Genomic DNA, 19,242 nt, shown 5'->3' on the forward strand with positions numbered 1-19,242 from the left:
CATAAAATATTCCAGAAAAAATAATTGATTTTTATTAGCAAATAATATACCGACGGATGATCAAACTCGATGGATAAAGATCATCCGTCGAGATGTAAATTTTGACTTAGCCAAAATTTCATCCCAGAATGAAAAATCAATTAAATTTCTGGCTGCATTTCAACTTGCAAATTAACTCATACAGATTTAAGAATAATTAAGCATACCTAACTCACTTACCAACCTTGAAAAGGTGGATTCATCCAGTGGCTTGGTAAAGATATCTGCAAGCTGCTTCTCACTTGGAACAAAATGCAGTTCTACAGTACCACTCATTACATGTTCCCTTATGAAATGGTACTTGATATCTATATGCTTTGTCCTTGAATGTTGTACTGGATTTTCAGTGATGGCAATTGCACTTGTGTTATCATAGAAGATAGGAATCCTTTCAACTTGCAAACCATAGTCTAGCAATTGATTTTTCATCCATAAAATCTGTACACAGCAACTGCCAGCAGCAATATATTCAGCTTCAGCTGTAGAAGTAGAAACTGAATTTTGCTTTTTACTGAACCAGGACACAAGCTTGTTTCCTAGAAATTGACATGTTCCTGTTGTACTTTTTCTATCAATTCTACAACCTGCATAATCTGCATCTGAATAACTAGTTAGATCAAAACCAGAATCCCTAGGGTACCAAATGCCAAGTTTTGGTGTTCCCTTGAGATATCTAAAAATTCTCTTAATAGCTATTAAGTGAGATTCTCTAGGATCAGCCTGAAATCTAGCACATAAACATGTAGCAAACATTATATCTGGCCTACTAGCTGTTAAGTACAGAAGTGAGCCAACCATACCCCTATAACTTGAAATATCCACAGACTTTTCAGTAGTATTTAATTCAAGCTTAGTTGCAGTGGCCATGAGAGTTTTTGCAGATGTGCAATCCACTTGATCAAACTATTTTAAAAGATCAAAAATGTATTTAGTTTGACTAATGAAAATTTCATCACTAACTTGCTTAACTTGTAAACCAAGAAAGTAAGTCAGTTCTCCCATCATACTCATTTTATACTTACTTTGTATCAATATGGCAAACTTTTTGCAAAGTTTCTCATTTGTAGAGCAAAAAATAATATCATCTACATAAATTTGAACAAGTATACTAGAGCCATTAACATTTCTGAAAAATAAAGTTTTATCTACAGTACCTCTTGTGAAGTGATTTCCCAAAAGGAACTTTGATAAAGTGTCATACCATGCTCTAGGTGCTTGCTTCAGTCCATAAAGTGCTTTCAAAAGATAATAGACATGTTCTGGAAAATTTGGATCTTCAAAACCAGGAGATTGACTGACATAGACTTCCTCCTCCAAATCTCCATTCAAAAAGGCACTTTTGACATCCATTTGATAGACCTTGAAATTGGCATGGGCTGCATAGACTAAGAAGATTCTGATGGCTTCAAGTCTTGCAACAGGAGCAAATGTTTCATCAAAATCTATTCCTTCTTGTTGACAATAGCCCTTAGCAACCAATCTAGCTTTTTTCCTGACTACTATGCCATTTTCATCCATCTTGTTTCTGAATACCCATTTGGTGTCTATTGGATTCTTTCCTTTAGGCTTGGGCACCATCTTCCATACATTATTCCTTTCAAATTGGTTTAGCTCCTCCTGCATAGCTAAAATCCAATTAGGATCCAACAAAGCTTCTTCTACCTTCTTTGGTTCTTCCTTGGAAAGAAAGTTGTTGTATATACATTCTTCTTGAGTTGCTCTTCTGGTTTGAACTCTAGAAGAAACATCACCAATAATAAGCTCAAAGGGGTGATCTTTTGTCCATTTCCTTTGTTGAGGTAGATTAGCTCTAGATGAAGAGGCCTCATTGTTGTCTTGATGTGTGATTGAGTTTTGACTGTTCGAAACTCCCCCTGAGTTTGTGGATCTTTGATTTAAGAAAGGGGAACTTTCTGTAGGTGATCTATCTTGACTTCATGCTCCTTTTGATAACCCGACGGATGGTGAATTTTGAGTACCGACGGATGAAGCTGGTTGTCTCCCGACGGATAGAGCAGATTGCCTCCCGACGGATGAAGCATTATGCAACTCGACAGATGTTGAGTTTTGGGCTTCATTGGTAGTAGATTTTTCTGCATTATCCTTAGATACAGTTTCTTGATCACTTTCATCATCACTATCATCACTAACCATCTCTACATTATCGAATTTGAGGCTCTCATGGTAATCTCCATCTTTCAGTCCTTCAATCTTTTTATCATCAAACACAACATGTATTGATTCCATAACAATGTTGGTTCTTAGATTGTAGACTCTATATGCTTTACCAACAACATATCCAACAAAAATTCCTTCATCTGCTTTAACATCAAACTTTCCATTTTGATCAGTTTAATTTCTCAGAATATAACATTTGCAGCCAAAGACATGAAGAAAATTTAGAGTTGGTTTCTTGTTCTTGAACAATTGATAGGGAATCATGCATCTTGCTTGATTAACCAGAGAAATATTCTGAGTGTAGCATGCAGTATTAACAGCTTCATCCCAGTTGGTAGTTTAGATTCTTCAAGCATTGTCCTTGCAGCTTCAATAAGTGATATGTTCTTCCTTTCCACTACTTCATTCTGTTGTGGAGTTCTTGCTGCTGAAAACTCATGCAGAATCCCATTTTCCTCATAAAATGCTCTCATGACAGAATTCTTGAACTCGGTTCCATTGTCACTTCTGATTCTTCTAACCTTGAAATCAGGGTGATTATTGACTTGCCTTATGTGATTGATGATGATTTCACTAGACTCATCTTTAGACTTTAGGAAATATGTCCAAGAGAACTTTGAGAAATCATCTACAATTACTAGGAAAAATCTTTTCCTTGAGATTGACAACACATTGACTGGTCCAAACAAATCCATGTGTAGCAGTTGCAAAGGTTCTTCAATTGTTGAATCAAGTTTCTTCCTGAATGATGCTTTAATATGCTTCCCTTTTTGGCAGGCATCACACAGTCCATCCTTAGAAAACTCCACTAGAGGAATGCCTCTAACCAGTTCTTTCTTTACTAGCTCATTCATGGTCTTGAAGTTTAAATGGGATAGCTTCTTGTGCTATAGCCAACTTTCATCCTGACTTGCTTTACTGAGAAGACAAGTAACAGATTCTGCATTTGATGAGTTGAAATCAGCTAAGTACACATTTCCTTTCCTCACACCAGTGAGAACCACTTTGTTGCTTCTTTTATTAGTCACAACACAGGCTTCTGAGTTGAAGGTTACTGAATTGCCTTTATCACAAAGATGGCTGATACTCAACAGATTGTGTTTGAGACCATCCACTAAGGCAACCTCCTCAATGATGACATTGTCCTTTAAAATCAAGCCATATCCCACAGTATAACCCTTGATGTCATCTCCAAAAGTAATACTTGGGCCAGCTCTATCCTTAAACTCTGTGAGTAGGGTAGAATCACCAGTCACGTGTCTTGAAGAACCACTATCCAAGTACCAAAGATTCTTTATGTTTTCCTGCACACATCAAAATCAAATCAAGTTAATTTTGGTACCCAAGTTTCCTTGGGTCCTGCCTTGTTAGCTTTCTTTTTCTGTTTCTTAGGCTTTATCTCATTTGACTTGGGGATATCAGATTCATCCTTGGTCATTTGAGTTGGGCCTTTGAAACCATTCACTGCAACAGAATTATCATGCATATTATAATCAACAGGGAATGGCATGCTATTAGTAAATATGTTATTCCAGTAAGGCATGCTAAATGGTATTTGTGGCATACTAAATACAGCATAATAAGGATTAGGTGCAAATGGCATGTTAGCAAACTGTGCATTCAAATTCTGTGTAGACATAACATTCATAGGCATGGGAGGCATGGCATTCATGTTGGTAAAGTGAGGTGACACATACATGGAAGTAGGCATGGCAGATTTGCAATTAACAGACAAATGATTTACACTACCACACTTGACACAGATTTTTCTAGGAGCATATTTATCAGGTGTGTAGTTATTGTGTTTATTAATCCCTACTTTACCATTTCTATTATTTTTCTTTTTAGACTCTGTTTTTACCTCAATCTTTTCAAGTCTGTCACTTAACTGTTTGACAGTCATGTGACCAACATTAGCCTTTTTCCTGACTCGATTCTCTTGAAACAAAGTTCTTGGAAACAGATCCATACTTTTCATTTAACTTAACAAGTTTGGTTTTACTAATAGGCTTGCTCACAACCGACGGATGAGGATTTTTATCATTCGATGGATAACCCTTTTTGTTATCCGACGGATGATCCTCATCATTCGTCGAGTCTACATCTGTTAGCACTCCATCTACCAAATTTGGTTCTAGTTTCTCTTTGTTCTTTTTCCAGGCTACATCACAGAAAGACTCAATTCCTTGAACTTTGGTGATTTGAGCATGGACATCCCTAGATGTTTTCCATGCCTTAATCACCTCCTGTTCACGCTCGAGCTGCTTCTTCAAAATTTCTTCTTTCTTCAAAGACTCAGTTAATTCCTCCTTGGCAATCTTACACTTAATTCTTAACTTTTCAAAATCAATGAACAGAGACTCAAGCACATTATTCCTCTCACTTAAAAACAAATTATTTTCTTTGATTTTAGTTTTTTTTTTTAGTAAGAGACTTAAGTGTAACACGCAAATGATATTACTCTGTAGACATGTCATTTATGGCATCATTACACTCAGCTTTAGATAAATGTGCAAGGTTTATAGTAATTACCTGATTACTTAAAGAACTTGTTTCTGTCTCATCAGACTTGGCCATTAGGGCTAGATTAACATAGCTGACATCTTCATCTTCATCCAAAACATCTGTTGCCCAGTCATTTTCTTGTGTATGAAAGCCCTTTCCTTTTATTTGAGTAGTTCAAAGTATTTTTGCTTATAATCCACAAGCTCAAACTTTTTTTTGCTGGAATCTGACTTTCTACACTCACTGGAAAAATGCCCTGCCAAGCCACATTTGAAACATTTGAATTTTGATTTATCCACCATATTTCTATTTGGCTTGGTTGCTCCAAAGTTCTTCTTGAACTTGAGCTTGGCAAATCTCCTGGAAAGAAATGCTAGGTGTTCATCAATGTCCTCCATGTCATCTTAGCTCAAAAAATCTTCATTCTCAGCTACTAGCCCTTTGCCCTTGCTTCCACAGACCCTTGAAGTTGACTCAACAGCTTCCATCTTCTCTTCCTTCTCTTTTTCCAACTCAGCAACTAGTGCAATGGATCCTCCTTTCTTCTTTCCTCTCTCCATCCTCTCATCTTGCTCTATTTCAAGCTCATAAGTTTTCAGGATGCCATACAGTCTCTCCAAAGTAAACTCCTTATAATCTTGCGAGTTTCTCAATGAGACTGTCATTGGTTTCCATTCCTTTAGAAGAGATCTAAGGAATTTCAGATTGGAGTATTTTGTCTGATAGACCCTTCCATGCAACTTTAGAACATTTAGCAGTTTTTGAAACCTACTAAAAATGTCAGTGAGAGACTCACTTTCTTCATTATAAAAATGCTCATATTGCTGAATCAATAGCTGCATTTTATTTTCTCTAACTTGCTTAGTGCCATCACAGATGATCTGTATTGTATCCCAAACATCCTTGGCAGTTTTGCATTTGATAATGTTGTCAAACATATCACCATCAACTCCATTAAACAGGATATTCATGGCCTTTTTATCCTTCCTGACTTGTTCAATGTCAGGATCAGACCATTCATGCCTTTTCTTGGGGATAGATGGATCATTTCCAGTCGCAGCTCTCATTGGAACATGAGGGTCTCTTTCTATGCAGTCCACATAGGCCTCATCTTGAGAAAGCAAATGAAGATGCATATTTACCTTCCAATGATGGTAATTATCTTTATCCTGAAATGGAATCTTGACTCCAACATCCTTCTTGTTCATCTTGCTGTACTGTTTTGATCTTTAAACTCTTTGTTTCTTAAGAGCTTGCTCTGATACCAATTGTTAGTCCCTTAACAATATAACAGTAATTACAGAAAGGGGGCTGAATGGAATTCTTGAAACTTCTTGATTAAAAATGTTCTAACTCGAATATATATATATATATATATATATAAGTGTGAATTGATTAGCACAATGCGGAATAGTTACTTAAATGAATCAAAACACAAGTAATTAAAAAAAAGAGTCTTTAAAAACTTTCTGGTGGATTTGAATGATTCCACCAGAGATATATAATATATATCGAGAGAACCCTGTGTGCAAAAAGCTTACAGCTGCTTACAAATATTGAACACTAAGAATGCAGAGAAATGCTAAGAATTCTGCTTACAAATGTTTATCTGCTTCTATCTCAGTTTTTTCCTTAGTTGCTACTTCTTGGTTTATATATCACCAAGATTATAAAGTAATGAGACAGGATAATAAAATAAAACTATCTAATCTATTATAATGCTACTTTATTACTCTATTCCAACATCTTTGAATATCTTCATAATAGCATGGAAATGACAATGCTTCTTTGTTCTCGAAAACCCAGTTGAATAGGCTACCACATTCCATTTGCATCCACTCGACGCATGTGACTGTGTTGTCACTGTCAACAGATATTTGAATTCTTTATCCGTCGGGTTCATGATCATCCGTCGAGTTATAGATCATCCGTCGGGTTGTTGATCATCCGTCGAATTCATTGTTGTTTATCCGTCGGGTAGTAATCAGGCAATTGACTTTACTTCACTTATGCAGAATTACAAGACATCATCTATGTACAATTAATCAACCTATTCTGCATATCTAACTAAAGTCAACATGACTTAAGTACTACTACAGATTCTAAACAATGTGTATGCAGAAATGTGCTACAGACTTATTGTTACATAAGCTACTCACTCGATGGATAATAAGTCATCATCCGTCGGGACTATATTGAGTCATCCGTCGGGACTATAAACCTTATCCGTCGAGTGCTACATAATTTCACTAAGTAAAATCTACCAAGGTGTTTTGTTCATGAAATCATCAAGTACACAATATATACACAACATATATCAATTAGGCCTGATTTTAAAAAGTAAAAATATCTTCAACCCGACCAACACGTCGTGGACACCTAATATATATATATATATATACACACACACATAATTATAAATTAATCAATCACACAATAAATTTACAAAACACTTATAATTTTAACTTAAAATTTTTAGGATACGTGATATCGCAAAAAGCGAGAATTAGAGTTAATCGATGCAAACACTGGTAAGGGACTAATCAGATAATTGGAGATTGATTGGAATCTAATCAAATCAATTATTAGTATATGTATTAAAATCTAATTAAGTTGGTTATATTTATCATGTGGCATAGCATATTTATAAATAATATTATTTTTAAGTTATATTTGTTCGTGCGGGTTGCTAATCTAGATCTTATTTAAATATATACATATTGTAAAATTAACTCACATAACTCACATATGTCCGTGGAGAACACATACTTAAAAATATGAAATATATATTTTATTTCATTTTTCATCATACATGGTTACAAATTTTAACTACCAAGTTAAAAAAACAAAATTACACAATTTTTTTATTTAAAAAATTATTGAAATTTAATAAAAAGGTTTAAAATGGTTCTATGGTAGAATCACAGTAAAATCACACTATTCAAAATTTTGTTCCACTATATAATCAAATTTAAAAGCAATTTTTTTTTCAAATTTTAATTATTAAATTTTTTATTATATTCAAATATACTTATTATTCTAGATTAACATCGAATTTTATATTTTTTGAAATAAAATTTTATAATTTGTGATGAGATTCTATAATAGAATCAAGGTTATCTATATGAGAGGGTTTTCCATTGAATAATGACCCACATATGTAATCATATATTTAATGTATAAAAATAAAAAATAAGAGAACATACTCTTGGATATTTATCTAATTTAATGTCTAATAACTATATAGTTATTTCTTTTAAATCATACAAGTTTACATAAGTTCATGTTTTTATTAAAATAAAAAATTGACTTAAAAATTACTATAAAAAATTAGATTAAATTTAAAATATCGTCATTTACCATATTTTTAGTTACAAAATTATTTTAATATATACCTAGGTTCATTCGAGAAATTATTTTAGTTTATAAACAAAGCTAGTATTTTTAATTAGTTGACCATGTAAAACACAATGAACATGCCAGAACAAAGTTAAATAGCAAGTCCTTTCTTATTTTTGTTTTCCGGTTCAAAATCTCTTTACTAGTTTTATCCCCATACATGAAACTTTATTCATTTTATTTATAATTTTTTAAAATTGAAATAATTTTTCCTAAATTTTTTATTTGTAAAAATTGTGAAATTATATTTATTCACAGTTTTTAATGTTAACCTTTTGTTTTTTTATTGTTATATACATATTTTAATGAGATTTTATATTTTTCTAAATTTAAAATTTTCAAATTACATATATGTATATATGTATACACACAATTTCAGCCGCTCGAAATATATAATATTATATGTAAATATTCTTTATTTTCTTTCAAAAATTATAAAATAATATTTTTTAAAATCCATTCACAATTTTTTCTAAATTATCTCCGAATTAATAACATTTTTAACTTTTTTTTAATACAATTATAAAGAATAATTTCTAGTTATACTTTTAAAAGTATAATTAGAAATATATATCAATCTTGTTTATTTTTGCAAATTGATTCTGAAATTAAGAATATTTTTGAACTATATTTGATACAATTGAAAAGAATGATAAATAATTATACATTTAAAAGGACTCTCAATTATTATTATTATTCTCATTTTAGTTTTAGGTTTATCAAACATATGTATCTTGTTAGGCACATCATTTTTCCAAAGTAAATTACTACTTTAGTCATGACGACCAAACCATACCATTAAAACTCTTTTACTCTAATTATTATTGCAATAATTTTTTATAAAACTTTTATTCATAAAAAATGTGAAATTATATTTATACACAATTTTTTAATGTTAACCTTTTGTTATTTTTATTGTTATAAACATATTTTCATGAAATTTCATATTTTTCTAAATTTAAAATCTTCAAAATATATATATACACACACGCACACATTATTTCAGCCGCTCAAAATACATTATATTATATGTAAATATTTCATATTTTCTTGCAAAAATAGTAAAATAATATATCTAAATTCCATTCACATTTTTTTCTAAATTATCTCCGAATTAATGACATTTTTAACTTTTTTTAACCCAATTATAAAGAATAATTGCTAGTTATACTTTTAAAAGTATAATTAGAAATATATTTCAATCTCGTTTATTTTTGCAAAGTGATTCTCAAATTATGAATATTTTTGAACTATATTTGATAAAATTAAAAAGAATAATAACTAATCATACCTTTTAAAAAAATATTATTATTATTTTCATACTAGTTTTAGATTTAATAACATATGTATTTCTCAGCTTTGTTTTTTTTCAAAGTAAATTACTATGTTTGCCATGACAACCAAACCATACTATCAAAACTCCCTTATTCTAATTATATAGAAAATATAATTGATTTTTATGCAATTTTTAGAGCATCCAAGTGCTTAGCTAAAAAATTATGTGGCATATTAAATATAAAATATATAAAGAATACGTAAAAAATTAGTCATTCCAATGGTACAAAATCTTATCTATAAATTTATTCACCCCTCAATTTTGACTATATTTGTCAAATATCTACAAACCCGTAGTAATATTCTACATCATCTATTGCCTTATCAAAATTATATATTCTATTTATAACAATTTCAGATGATAATAATATACTATTTATAAAATATAGTCAATTGTTATAATTAACTTCACTGGACTACATCATCTACGGATTCTACAAATTTATATTATTAGTATTTTATATAATTTTAGCCAACAGTTTTAACTAGCACCATTGAAAATACTCTCGGCTAGATGCCCTCTTCATTTTGCTACAAAGGAGTAGATTATAATGGAAATTACACATTTTTATATAAGATTGAATAAAATCATTTCGAGTCTAATTTATATTATTTATTTAGAAATGTACAAAATCTAGATAAAAATTCAAACTTTAATAAACAATAAATTATTAAATGCATAATTTTATGGTAATTGACAATTTGTACTTAAAATTTTAAGCACTATAAGAAAAGATACTAAGAGTGAGGGTTTAGAAATCACTTATAAATTTCGTTCATTACAATTTTATATTAATTTATAGTTTTGTTTTTCAAATTCATTTCTCAAACCCTCGAAATTTAAAATTTTCAAAACAAGGATGTATGTAGGGAAGAGAGGTATGAAAAATTAATTTTTTTCCATCATTTCATCTCTGTTTAAACAACTAAATATAAATGTTGAGGAAAAATATTTTAATAAACCAAAATTATAATAAAATAAAAAATAAATTAATTACAATAAATGAATGCAAAATTTTATATTACATATATTCATTTCAACAATTAATCAAATACATGATATCAGAATTGATATATAGACGTCATGATTGTATAAATGGGATATGTGTGAATGTGATTTTCATATCAAAAATATCAAAAAATAATTTTTTTACCTCCATTATGACAAATTTCAGAAATCTTATCATACTTAGCTGAAAAATCAAAATATCCCCCATTTGGGAGTTAGTGCCAAAATGACGGGAGAAAGTGCCCAAAATACCCACTTAATCCAAATGTCTAATATGCGTATTCCTTTTTTTAAAATTTTACAAAGAATACGTATGACTGGCATGGATACGCAATTTTAACACGCGTATTATTGTTACCGTAGACTGTGAATACGCATGTTCAATATATATTTTCTTTGTAAAATTTTAAAAAATTGAATACACATTGTAGCATGCGTAGTTCATGGGTATTTTTGGACAGTCTGTTTCGTAGATGGATATTCTAGGCACTTTAAAGTTGGAAAATGGTGTATTTTGGGCATTCTTTCCTTTTTTTCGTTTAATCATTTGGGTTAAGAAACCTAACTCGGAAAAAATAGTTCTAAAATAGTGTGACATTAAAAATGTGCCGTTTTGAGTTATTTGAGCCGATAAATTTGATATGATTGTTTAAGGTCTATTTTATTATTTATTATATATAAATAATCAAAAATATCACATGATATTTTGAAACCATTTTGAAATCCAATCTATCTTTCTATCTATTATACCTATTATAGGTGAACATGGGTTTTTCACCTATTTAGTAAATTACTTATATACCCTTTCAGCCATATTAAGTAAAAAAATATTTTTGATGGAAATCGAACTCGTTACCTCGTGAAATAAGAAAGATTATGTTAATGTATACAACCATTACACCAACACAACCTTAGACACAATTATGTAAAATCATTAACTACATGTCTTAAACATGAGCTTTTAAATCTATTTAATAAATAAATTACACATATCTCACTTTAATATCGGCTAATCCTATGAACAAATGAAATTATTATTTACATCTATTATAATCATTTAATAAATGGGAATTATAAATATTAAAATATTTTTTTTTTGAATAAAAATATGTGTATTATAAAAATAATAAAAATAATAAAAAATTTGTGTAATGATTAAAATCCATTTGTACAAATTTTTTTTATATGAACAACGTTTTTGAGCCACTAATTTTCATCCTAATAACAAATGTTTTATACAATATTAAAATTTAGCACAAATACAAAATTTTATGATCTCACGATTCTGACAATATCAAAATAGGTGGGAATATCATGAATTTAAATGTGAATCTTCTCATAAATCATCTTTTCTCGTTAATCATCAACATATGATTATTATATCGACCATCATCTTCATAATTACAATACTCTAAAAATAATCTAACCTGATCAGAGATTATCATAGAAAAATGAGAAATAGTCGGAATGAGAATTGATTGAACGAATTTGAAACTGTTAAAGATGAAAGATAGGTGGTCAAGGGAAAGATAAATGTACCTATACAATATGATCGATGAAGAAGCTGATTTGAAAGATTAAGGTTGACGGAGTGTAGTTGTAGGGTGACAGAAATGAGTAGGTAGGGATTCTTTGAAATAAGTTATAGGAATAGTATGAAGTAGGAATATGCGTAAAAGTGATAATTGGTGCATTAAAAAGGTTGTGACTAAAATTTAAAGTAATTAAAAATGTGGGTTTTAGATTGGTTCTCATTTTTCATTCAAAATTATAAAATATTTTAATCCTATTAAACGACTACAATTACAACGAATGCACTGATATTGTTGTCTCTAAATTTTGTCAAAAATGTGTTTAATAAGAAAATAATAACAAAATCGACAGTTTACTAGAAAATTCAGTATGCTTAACACGTTATCCTACTAAACGAGTATACAAGATTGTCATTAATATATTTAATTGAAATTTATAATCACAACTTTTGCGGTAAACTGGGCATAAAAAAGTATTTAGTTTGCAAATCTTACCTGTAAGTAAACAGTTAGACTTAATTTTATTTTTAATAAACAAATAAAAAAATATTTTTACATTATAAGTTTTCATATATTATGCGATGCGACTGAAATAAACAGTAACTTGTGCTTTGCATTTTTACCTTGTGTTGACAATATCGATAACTTCTTATAATATATATATATATATTTAAATGATGAATTATAGGAATTAGAATGCATAGCACCTTGTGCTTTGCAAGACTTTCCATTTTTATTATAATCTTCAATAAAGAAAATAAAGAATGTCTGTATAATTATTATAATAAAAATCATTTAATGTTTTAGAAATTCAAATATGTAACATTTTTCTAAACTCTAATTCATATTCTAAGGTCGAAAGGAGCTACTACCAACAACTAAAATTTAAATTAATCGACATGCAAAGATTATTTTGAAAAATGAATCGATTATCATAATATGAAATATAATTTCATGAAATTAAATGTGTCCCGTGCTTTGCATGGGCTATCATTCTAGTTTTTTTATTAACTAGTAGTTCTCAATCCCTCAGGTGTTACTCCCGAGTTTTTATTAGGAAATGAAGTAAGTAATAGGGAGGTAAAATACTTTCATCCCAAAAATAGGATGAAAGTTTTGGAAGTAAAGTATGTAAAATTTATATTCATGACCACTTGCTTTCGTTCCTTTTATAAACTCGGGAGTACGATTAAGAATAAAAGTGAAATTATTTTACTTATCTTACACTTATTTTTCAACCTTTTTAAAACTCGGGAATAAGGGGTTATTCTCGTTTGAAAAGGTTTAAATATCAAAAGGTAAAATCTTATTTGTTTATCTTCATTTAAAAAATAAATAAAAAAGATATACTCCATTTGAGTCGGTAAATGAAACGCACAACAAAAGAAAATGTAACATAAGTTAAAGTACGAATTAGTAATTAGTACTGAATTAATTAAATTATTTATCCACAGTTTTAAACATTAGGCAAGTTTCCAATAATAAAATGTCGCCATATACAAATGTCATGACTCTTCGCCGACTCTCTATTCATCTTCTTTTCCCTTTGAATTCAACCCCCCACCCCACCTATACACACACCCAACCTACCCGTAATCCTCCTTTTTCCAATTTCTTATCTCTATTGTAACCGCCACATTCAATACACACACAGCCATATCATAACTCTTAATCAGCTGCTTCATAAGGTAACTTATTTTAAATCACCTTCTTTTATTATTATTTTTAATTTCTGTCAATTTCTTATTGTGATTTTAACATTCGATTAGATTATGTTTTAAAACCCTAATTGTAAGAGCTTTGTCAATTAGCATTGTTAATTTGTATTATAATTTGTGTTTTGTTTAATTTGTGTTGTTAGGTGATGTTATTTGTATGTTGAATTGGATAGTATGGAAGAGCCTGGACAGTTAAAACAGGCTTTTATTAATGCTACTGCTGGCGCTGCTTCTGGTGCTGTTTCGAGAACCGTTACGTCTCCTTTAGATGTCATTAAGATTAGATTTCAGGTATTATTCTTTGGTTTCAAGGTTAGATTCATGTTTCATTCTAGTTATCACCTTTTTTATTAGTTTTCAAATGAATGTGAATTGCCTGTTTTTGTCTCAAATGAACCGTTATTAGTATTCAAATGATCGAGCTTTCATTATGTTTTTTAGAGGTATGATGATTAGTAATGCTTAAGTTTGTTTGATTTTTAGCTGCTTCAATACGTTGTTGCTTTGGTCTTTCGTTGTAATTATTGTTTTTATTAGTATTGAGAATGTGAATTGCCTGTTTTTATTTAATGTTGAGATCGCTTTAAGGCGATCGACCTTGGATTTTGTTTTTTTGTGGCGTGATGATTAGTTATGCTAATGTTTGTTTTATTTTGAGTTGTTTCGTTACATCACCTTTTTGATGTTTTGTTGTAATATTGTTTTTTATTAGTATTGGAACGAATGTGAATTGCCTGTTTTAGTTGAAATCGAGATCGTTTTATGGTGATCGAGTTTGATTTTGTTTTTTAATGGTACGATGATTAGTTATGCTTATGTTGTTTTATTTTGAGTTGTTTCGTTACGTTTTTCTAATTTATATGTGATTTTCTAGGAATGTGATTCGATCATATAGAAAGTGCATTTATTAGGACGAAGAGTATGAAGATGACTATAAGGGGTTACTGTATTTAGTTCCTGTGGGAGTTTGCGTGCCTTTCAAGTTCTTTTCATGCATAAGTCATATTTAAACTTCGAAATGGTGGTAATATATTTAAATTTGAATAGGCCACACAGTTATGTTTGGTAGATGGTTGGTACATCACTGGTGGTTTGACGTACCACAGAAAAGATTTTATATGCACTCTTTTGTTTTCCTCTTGAGAGTTTTTTTGTCTTTACCTACGTTGTATTAAATTAATGTCCGTGGATGTGGTAAGAGGAGGTGTAGGCTTAATCCTTGGAAATAGTAAAGGTGACTCGGAGTAATTGTATTGCTCATATGTTACATCTTACAGTAAACAGATTTTCAGCCAATTTGGTGGGTGTGCTTATGGGTATTTAAACTTTTTTCCCGATACATTTTTAGAAATTGAATGTTTCAATATATTTTGATCGACTCTATTTTGGGGACATTGGTTACATGCTTTAGTGAATGACGGATTATATATCTTTGTCTTTGCCAAAAAACCTCGTGTTTGTCGTCTGTCAATCTGAATGTTCTGTTAATGTAGTCTAATGGAATGGGGATGATGCCCACACATATAAAGAGTTAAATATATTGTATTTGATATTTATTGCAGGTTCAGCTGGAGCCCACCTCTTCATGGGCTTTGCTACGTAAGCAATTGCATGGGTCGTCAAAATATACCGGAATGTTGCAAGCAACAAAAGATATTTATAGAGAGGAAGGCCTTCCGGTATGTTTCTGTTAAACTTCAACACACACATAGTGATGTCATATCTATAAACATTTTTATTCTACCTACATGTCAGTATATGCTGCCAGGCTTATACACCTGAAACTTATATAGCTTTGCTCTAAGAATTAAGAGCATTTCATCTCATGTCAGTTAATTGCAGAAATTCTTTACGACTTTACGTATTCAAGGCTGATGCTGTTTGATTCTTATAGGGATTTTGGCGCGGTAACGTCCCAGCACTTCTCATGGTTATGCCATATACGGCCATACAATTCACAGTTTTGCACAAGTTGAAATCGCTGGCAGCTGGTTCTTCTAAATCAGGTTTCTTGTTCTTCAGCATGACTGATTTTTTACTCAGTCGAAAACGTTATTTTGACTATATATTGTGGTTATAGATTTTTCGGAGCATTGTTGTGTTTTTTCTGGTATCATACATCTCCTTCGGAATCTGGTGCTCACATGTGCTTTGTACCAATTCTTTGTGCCTTGCAGAATATTTCATTCATCTAAGTCCATACCTGTCTTACATAAGTGGTGCTGCAGCAGGCTGTGCAGCAACGGTTGGATCATATCCGTTTGATCTTGTTAGGACATTATTAGCTTCACAAGGGGAGCCAAAGGTATTGGTGCAAACCTTTATAGTGGCGATTTTGTGCAGTAACTTATGAACTGTGGGAGTGTGCACAGAGGGGTAGAAGCATGAGCATAACCGAAGCTAAACGTCAAATTTGGTCCAGTTCGCTTTACTTTTATAGTAAATTGAAATGATTACAGTTGTCTCTTTTTGAAAAAATAAGTAAAATCGGTTTTAAGTAAATAGACCGAACTTTTAATTAAATAGTATACATATGAGATAATATGGTAAACACATTAATAACATGTATTGAAATGAGAGGCACTAAACATTTTCTTATTTCTGTTGAATACGGCACTCACTCTCTTTCTATTAAAGTCCTTTCTAGCTGACTCCATCTGTTTTTCTCCATTTACGTATCTATGTATAAATGTGTTGTTTGAATAGCCAAACTCAGATATCTTAACCAAAAGATCAGTACCAAATATCTTTTTTATCGTTTCTTATTATAATAATTTATCCCTAGATATTCTCATTGCAATATTCATGTATACGAAGTCGAGGTTTTAAGTTTTTTTCTTTTGATTTGATTAGTAAGCCAAATAAACTTATTATTCAAAACAACTCATTCAATCGAAATTCCTTTTCCTTGTATTCATACCCAAATTGTCTTTAAAGATCAATGTTCTTTAACTTTGGAATTTTACAAATTTCTGGATCTCTGTGTTTTATTGTTAAAATTAGAACACTTGAATTTGAGAATAATAGTCTGTATACATTATTATATTCTTTTTTTTGAGAAATTTCAAAATATTTATCAACTGAACCGATTTAACTGGACTTTTTCACTTTGGTTCTGTTTTGAGGCTAGTACAGCTTGGTCTACTTCTGAAAATTATATAATTTCAGTTTCAGTCTGGTGTTCAGCCTAACTGAACTGGTCAAATACTCAGCCAGTCACCCTAAGTGTGGTCATGCATACATATAGTAAATGGTATTAGTACATGTGATCTGATATTATCTGGAATTTTAAGATTTTACTAATTGTTTGTGTATTTTATGATAGAATCATAGATTTACATGGCAGTTTATATATTGGCTATAGGTATTTTTGGCTCTGTTATACATCTGTTGGGCGAAACTATATATTAGAAAATGAGATTTTCACCAAGATGTGTCATCCTAATGCTAATATTACAAGTCGAATTAAAACAGACCACAACTATATTAGGAGGAAAATGAAACAAGCCTATAGATTGATGGAATCTTTTGCAGATTTTGTTTAGTTATCATCTTTGGTTAGCACGTATCATGGTCTCATGGATAGAGAATTTATCTGCTATTCCAAGTAATAATGCCAAATACGACATGATATCAGTACACGTGGCATAATCTATCAGAGGAAGACACGAAGTAACCCACACAAATGCTACATTAGTTTGAACTCCCTTATCTTATTCAATCTTATCATAATTACTCCTAAAAATTTCACGTTTTTTGTTTTTGGATAAAGTGTTTGCTAAACTAAAACTCAATATATGTTTTAAAACTCCTTTTATGATTCTCCTTTCAGGTGCATCCAAATATGAGATCAGCATTTGTAGATATATTTAAGAGTCGTGGCTTTCGTGGGTTGTATGCTGGCCTATCACCTACATTGGTTGAAATTATTCCTTATGCTGGCCTTCAATTTGGAACGTATGATACGTTCAAGAGGTGGTGCATGGTAAGCTGCTATCCCTAGATAATTCTTTTTTTTGAGTGGGTAGCCGGGGTGTGCTTCGGGAGACGAGGACTGTGTTTGATATGTGAGAGGATATCACATCATAAAACAAAACTTCCATGAGTGACAGCTAAATTCAGCGGCCCAGTGTATTTCCATGTGCTTTGCCATAAGGAATATTAACTGCTGTGCTTAAATGGTGTTTTTTTAATATGGAGTAGTAGCAAATCTCATCTTTATTTTATTTTTATTATAAATATTGAGGCTGTTTTTTGTTTGGAAACCATTTAAATTGATTATATTGAAGACTAATCAAATCTATATGTTTCCAGGCTTGGAACAGCTCAAAATCTCTGAACGCAAACCAATCTGACGATTATATTTCGAGCTTCCAGTTGTTTGTGTGTGGGTTAGGTGCAGGTACATGTGCTAAAGCTGTCTGCCATCCACTTGATGTGGTCAAGAAGAGATTCCAGGTAATTTACTTGAAGCAAGCACTTAATATGGTTTTACAAGCCATATTCAGAATGATTACGTTGCTACTAGTAACTATTTATGCTAGCTTGCCAAATCATTAGCTATTTAAATATATATATATATGTATATGTATTTTCAAATTAATTGTTTTTGTTTCTGTAACTGTTACTGTCAGTATTGTGTTTTAAAATCCCAGAGGGGAGTCCTCCGTGATCTAGTAGCCTGACAGGGGTTTTCGTGTTGGTCAATGATACGGGACAGAATGAGTAACTAAATGGTACATAATATTTTATTGATGAAAGTAAAATTGGAAAACTACAAACTTAAGATCAAGGGATGGTTCTGTCACTTGTATACATTTAAGTGGTAGCAGTTTGCCAGTCCAGTTAAAACATTCTTTTGTTTTATTCTTATTGTGTCTGTTTACAGATAGAAGGACTGCGAAGACATCCGAAATATGGAGCTGTACTTGAACCTCGAGCTTACACAAACATGGTTGATGCTCTTTATCGTATTCTGCAGAAAGAGGGTTGGGCTGGGCTCTACAAGGGTATTGTCCCCTCAGTTGTGAAGGCGGCACCTGCTGGTGCTGTAACATTTGTCACTTATGAGTTCTTTTCGGATTGGTTAGAATCCGCTTTGACTTGAACCTGACCTTGACTTAAACCTGACCTGATACTTGCCCTTAAACCTGTTTCTGACAGTTTCAACTTGTCTTTACATATATCAAATGCCCCAGAAAAGGGGCTTCCTTATAAATTTAGTTATCGTGTTATGGTATCACAATTTTTGTAGTTTGGATTATTAGGAAATCGGGAAGTTATTATACAACAAGATTTGAGAACTGTTGAGGTTTTAGGAATGGAATTGTACTACAATTTAGTTGTTTTGTGGGAATGAAATGAACAGTTCGCTGCACCGGAAATATTTAGCCTGTATTTGTTTAGCATTGATGCATCTGGCATCTGGCATCTGGCATCAAACAGCCTTGAAGCCTGGGAAAATGAGCATGGGGTTACACAATCAGTTTTCCAACTACAGATGAATGATATTTTACCAACAGAGAGA

At 31.3% G+C, this 19,242-nt stretch overlaps 1 protein-coding gene across 1 annotated transcript; it reads left to right on the forward strand.

Moving 5' to 3' along the window:
- Positions 1-13,482: 13,482 nt before the first annotated feature.
- Positions 13,483-18,937, forward strand: LOC141676473 (mitochondrial thiamine diphosphate carrier 2-like). Its single transcript, XM_074482127.1, has 8 exons — positions 13,483-13,685; positions 13,859-14,006; positions 15,278-15,394; positions 15,610-15,721; positions 15,893-16,020; positions 17,548-17,700; positions 18,030-18,173; positions 18,604-18,937. Exons 2-8 carry the CDS (start codon positions 13,890-13,892, stop codon positions 18,820-18,822), a joined length of 990 nt encoding a protein of 329 aa, XP_074338228.1. The 5' UTR covers positions 13,483-13,685; positions 13,859-13,889; the 3' UTR covers positions 18,823-18,937.
- The last annotated feature ends 305 nt before the right edge of the window (positions 18,938-19,242 follow it).

The sequence above is a fragment of the Apium graveolens genome, chromosome 8, assembly GCF_009905375.1.
Source record: "Apium graveolens cultivar Ventura chromosome 8, ASM990537v1, whole genome shotgun sequence".
NCBI classification, from domain to species: domain Eukaryota; kingdom Viridiplantae; phylum Streptophyta; class Magnoliopsida; order Apiales; family Apiaceae; genus Apium; species Apium graveolens.

What these genes read in the sequence shown, in the direction of transcription:
- LOC141676473 (XM_074482127.1), top strand. Translation starts at nt 13,890, where the DNA reads ATGGAAGAGCCTGGACAGTTAAAACAGGCTTTTATTAATGCTACTGCT. An exon ending in TCATTAAGATTAGATTTCAG is followed by an intron (nt 14,007 to 15,277) that starts GTATTATTCTTT and finishes TATTTATTGCAG; the next exon opens with GTTCAGCTGGAGCCCACCTC. An exon ending in AGCTGGTTCTTCTAAATCAG is followed by an intron (nt 15,722 to 15,892) that starts GTTTCTTGTTCT and finishes TGTGCCTTGCAG; the next exon opens with AATATTTCATTCATCTAAGT.